Source organism: Drosophila novamexicana, unplaced genomic scaffold (genome assembly GCF_003285875.2).
Source record: "Drosophila novamexicana strain 15010-1031.04,08,12 unplaced genomic scaffold, DnovRS2.1 tig00001151-arrow-arrow-pilon, whole genome shotgun sequence".
NCBI lineage: Eukaryota > Metazoa > Arthropoda > Insecta > Diptera > Drosophilidae > Drosophila > Drosophila novamexicana.
In genome coordinates this window covers 1401426-1406137 of record NW_020824842.1, presented here as the reverse complement: position 1 = coordinate 1406137, position 4712 = coordinate 1401426, and the positions used below count along the sequence as shown (strand labels likewise).

The 4712-nt window shown below is 42.1% G+C and overlaps 2 protein-coding genes across 2 annotated transcripts; one reads left to right on the top strand and one right to left on the bottom strand.

Annotated features, from left to right (window-relative positions):
- Window positions 1–1820: 1820 nt before the first annotated feature.
- Window positions 1821–2403, bottom strand: LOC115766472 (NADH dehydrogenase [ubiquinone] 1 alpha subcomplex subunit 7). Its single transcript, XM_030710416.1, has 2 exons — window positions 2249–2403; window positions 1821–2143 (listed from the first exon to the last, which is right to left on the bottom strand). Exons 1-2 carry the CDS (start codon window positions 2309–2311, stop codon window positions 1895–1897), a joined length of 312 nt encoding a protein of 103 aa, XP_030566276.1. The 5' UTR covers window positions 2312–2403; the 3' UTR covers window positions 1821–1894.
- A 129-nt stretch (window positions 2404–2532) lies between these two features.
- On the top strand, window positions 2533–3533 carry LOC115766470 (ribosomal RNA small subunit methyltransferase NEP1). Its single transcript, XM_030710414.1, has 2 exons — window positions 2533–2764; window positions 2835–3533. The coding sequence occupies exons 1-2, from the start codon at window positions 2597–2599 to the stop codon at window positions 3423–3425; spliced, it is 759 nt and encodes a 252-aa protein (XP_030566274.1). The 5' UTR covers window positions 2533–2596; the 3' UTR covers window positions 3426–3533.
- The last annotated feature ends 1179 nt before the right edge of the window (window positions 3534–4712 follow it).

Sequence of the window (4712 nt, the reverse complement as noted above, 5' to 3'; positions counted from 1 at the left end):
AGAATATATATGTATATAGATAAAAGATAGAGAATGTATAAGCATATATATAGACATAAGAGAAAGATAAAGATATACATAAGATATAAGAAATATAGGACTAAGAATATATATGTATAAAAATAAAAGATAGAGACATAAGAGAAAGATAAAGATATAAGAAATATATATACGTACTTGATGGGATGCCTTCTTCCTTAATGCGTTACACATTCCGTGAAAAAATGCGCATGCCCTAAAGTAGGGTATTATGATGTTGGCCAGCTTATGTCAGTTGAAAAGTGCTTTTGATTCCAGAAAAACAACTCTTCATCCTAACCGACCACATAATCGAGTGAACTCTTTGGCTGCCCTCTCATTTAGAGCTTTGTGCCTCGCAGTCCGAGAACGGACCGCGTCAAATTGGCAAACACTACGTGAAGAATCCGAGAGCAGGGAGCTTACGGCGTGTTTCCATTGAATTTTGCAATGCGTTGTCCGGCATGATGCGCATAATTAAGTCGCAATTTGTTAAGAGCCCAGGTGCGGAACATGCGCGTCCGTAGGTCCCGGCCCGGGACAGCTCAATAAATAGCACGGAAAACTCAACTAGCTTCGTGCCATATGCAACGATTCATTAACTGGCATCTAGACGCAGCTGGACTGGTTCTGCGGAACCGCTTTAGGCTTTTAAGCTCCAAGGCTTCACTTTAAGGCCTGAGCACTTTCCTTCACATTTTGGTTGAAACGGGCGTGGCACTCCACAAGAAATAGCTCTTCTTGAAGGCCATAGCTCAGCTCAATTCAAATTTCTAACTCAATCAATCAATATTCTTAACGAGAAAAAAGGACTATCTGCGGCATGCCGAAGATTACATACCCTTGCAGACCCAACCTTTTCATAGAGCTCTGCGCGTATGGTCAAGATATCTTGAAAAACCAAACAAATATATCATACAAGAATATTACTTTTCGACCGATCGTTCGCTATGGCGGCCATATGTTATAGTAGTCCGATCCAGCCGGAGGCACTTCTGCAAAGTATCACGAAGATATCTTAAAAGCTGAGAGACTATATCATCTGTTGACACTAATCAAGAATACATATTAACTTTATGGGTTCGGAGATGTCGTCTCCTTCGATGCGTTACACATTTCACGACAAAATTCAAATACCCTCTGCAAGGGTATCAAACTGGAATCGGCGACGTGTTCCAATTAGATTTTTTAACCAAGTCATTGCCCTGGGCGAACATCATGGATTCATGGAATGACCTTTCTTTATGCACAGAAGGTGTCGTATCCAGCACCATCAAGTACATATATATATATTCCTTATCAGTTCGGATATCCAAGTAGATTCTGGCATGTCCGTTCATGCGGCTGCATGTCTCTATGCAAACTCTTAGTCGGCCTGATCTGGCGACTACATCATGTAGTTGTCCTTAAAATGAGCATAGAATACATTAAATACACTATATAGAGTCGGAGACATCTCCTGTTTCATGCAGAAAATGGCATACCCTCTGCAAGGATTTACACAGTATATAAACTATATAGAGTCGGAGACATCTCCTGTTTCATGCAGAAATTGGCATACCCTCTGCAAGGATTTACATAGCATGTAACCTACATGTAGTCGGAGACATCTCCTGTTTCAGGCACAAAATGGAATACCCTCTGCAAGGGCTTACAAGAGTTATTAGTTAACAACTATAACCTATATATGTTATAGCAACAATTTCTGTGAGAGACACTACTGTGAGCCTTATGCTGACCTCCTTCCCTGGCAAGTAAGTGCGAAATGCTGCATGGTTTAACAATGTCTCTATTTTAAGGTCTTCCTCCAAGAAAAAAAAAAAAGAAGTTAAATTAAACACAGATTGCGTTTTCTACAGTTGATCCTCTCAGTGCTTCAGTCCCAGGCATAGACTTTGCCGGGTGTGGGCAGCTTAGCCTTAGCTTTGGGAGCTGCATCACCAGACGCATCGATCAGCTTCTGCTGCTGCACCAGGTCAATGGGCGGCTGGACCTCGTGGCGTCCATCGCGCGTGCAATAGTAATTGGCCGATAAGATGTGCGAGGGGCCGTCCGGTAGCTCTGGCTGGGGCTGTGTGCGATCGGCCAGGCCATCCTCAAAGCGCAGCGCAACGGTATGTTCGCGCTAGAAGAACAAAAAAATAAAGAAAAAGCCCAAAGAAAATGTCTGGGGCTTACATAACGTGCGCGGAAAAGAGGCCAAATTGCAGGGCAGCTGCTGCATACTTACGCCCAGCAGAAAAGCGCGCACGCGTTGCAAGAACGGCGCTATGTCACGACGGGCGGCAGCCATGTCAAATGTTAATGCTTTAAATATTTAAAATGTAGCCTCGGTTTTGTCAACAAAGGCAATGCAATCAAAATATGCCAGGTTCAGTTTAGTGATGACAAAGCGCAAAATTGTCTGCAGCAATGTTATCGATTAGTTTGATAAATTTTTGTATAGCAGCGAGTTAACAGCATCAGCTGTCGCACTATCGATAACTGTTGAGCTGCTATCGGTTCATCTCTATTGTGGCCGTCGCCGCGTGCACATGGCCTTTGTTTTTGTACAAGAAACGTTAAAACTGTTACAAAAATGGGCGGCCAGGGCAAAACAATAAATCGCAAACGCAAATTTGTGGGCCGCAAAGCGGACGATCCGGAATTCGATTTGGACAAGAAGCACTTCAAGGTGCTCCATTTGAATGCCAGCGAGAAACGCTTGATTATCGTACTCGAGGGCGCGCAGCTGGAGACAGTGAAGGTGCCGTCCTTTTTAATTCAATATATATATTTAATTTGAATGATATTAATCAGCAATGCTTTGCATACAGGTGCACAACACATTCGAGCTGCTCAACTGTGACGACCATGCGGGCATAATGCGCAAAAATCAACGAGATCCGGGCAGCTGCCGCCCGGACATCACACACCAATGCCTGCTGATGCTGTTCGACTCGCCGCTGAATCGGGCCGGCTTGCTGCAGGTGTTTGTTCGCACCGAGCACAATGTGCTGATTGAGATCAATCCACAGACACGGATACCGCGCACATTTAAGCGTTTTGCCGGCCTGATGGTCCAGCTGCTGCACAAGTTTCAAATACGCGCCAGCGATTCGTCGCGCCGCCTGATGAGCGTCATCAAGAATCCCATTACGGATCATTTGCCCGTGGGCTGTAAAAAGTATGCAATGTCCTTCACCGGCAAGCTGGTTAGCAATTGCCGCGAACTGGTGCCGCACGGCCCGGAGGGCAGCGATGCCTACGATCAGCCCGTCGTCATGGTCATTGGCGCCTTCGCCCACGGCGCACTCAAGACGGACTACACCGAGGAGCTGTTCTCCATTAGCAACTATCCACTGTCAGCGGCCATTGCCTGCTCCAAGCTCTGCACCGCCTTCGAGGAGGTCTGGGGCGTTGTCTAATAGTTCTAAGCCCAAGTACACCTAGCTTTCATTTGTTTTTGACTAGATAATACTTAGATACTATATTAAGGATTGGAATTATGCATAAATATAAACAGAGCAAAGGCACGTATTGTCTTTTACCATGCTCCTTATGTATGTGCAAAATCCTATCAAGATCGATCTACTATATCATATAAAGCTGTACAATCTATCCGAAATCACTTGAAAGTCGATCGCTCGGCAATTACAATAAGTTTTTACATGGATAAGCTCTGGAAGTACGAGCTTTGCTATTCTCCCGGAATAGCTACAAAATCGGGCCAAATGTTCCGCAGGGTATCTAATGTTTGCCGGCGATTAGATACCCTTACCGATCTGCTATTTATTTCAATACTTAGCCCGCACACAAAGATGTTTCCCAAGACAAACTTTTTGTTTGCAAGCGATTGTCCCAATAAGATATAGTACATCGATCTTGATAAGATTCTGCGGTTATGTGTTACGAATCGACTCAACTTTTCCGAATGTTAATACAAAGAAGAAAAAATGTAGTTTCTTATATTTACATTTCAACATTGTTTAATTTGTAGTCTAAAATTTGGAAAAATTCCACTCGCAAGTGTGGAAAATTAGTGAAAACCAATCACTGAGATTGAGCAATAGGAAAAGGCATTTGGTCGCAAAAGTGTTTTTATAAAATTGGACGAAAATTAACTAGCCTAGGGCTAAGCGATATAAAAATCGAAGAGCTAAATCTTGCTTCCTTTAAGCGAAGATCAATATATATAATCACGCGTGTCCGAGATTTTGTCAAACACGACACGAACACGAAACAATTCGTTTTGTTTTTGTTTATTATTGATTTTTTGTTTTGTTGTTGTTGTATTTTTGTTACATACTTTTGCTCAATTTTCGTGTGCTTATGTTTTATTAACCTAACGAGATGCATTCGGCTTGTAATCATGTTGGGCGATTGTTGCTTAAAAGTCAATAAATAACTACATTTTATTGCATATTTATCGAAAAAAAAAAAAACAATTTTTCAATCTTATTTTCAGCTTCAATTTTGTCAAATTTGAGTGCTTAAGCCACAAGTTCGTGCAACCAACTCCAGTTGGCATTATAAGCACGAGCACGAACACGAACACGAGCACACGACACGCGGCCAGCTCTATTTAGAGCTTAAAATAAATGAGCTGTAGTCGTAACTGGAGCTTATTATGCTTTATATGTAATATACATATATATATATACATACGAATATATACATATATATATACTATATATATATATATATTTTTTTTT

What these genes read in the sequence shown, in the direction of transcription:
- LOC115766472 (XM_030710416.1), bottom strand. Translation starts at nt 2,311, where the DNA reads ATGGCTGCCGCCCGTCGTGACATAGCGCCGTTCTTGCAACGCGTGCGC. An exon ending in TGCGCGCTTTTCTGCTGGGC is followed by an intron (nt 2,144 to 2,248) that starts GTAAGTATGCAG and finishes TTGTTCTTCTAG; the next exon opens with CGCGAACATACCGTTGCGCT.
- LOC115766470 (XM_030710414.1), top strand. Translation starts at nt 2,597, where the DNA reads ATGGGCGGCCAGGGCAAAACAATAAATCGCAAACGCAAATTTGTGGGC. An exon ending in CGCAGCTGGAGACAGTGAAG is followed by an intron (nt 2,765 to 2,834) that starts GTGCCGTCCTTT and finishes CTTTGCATACAG; the next exon opens with GTGCACAACACATTCGAGCT.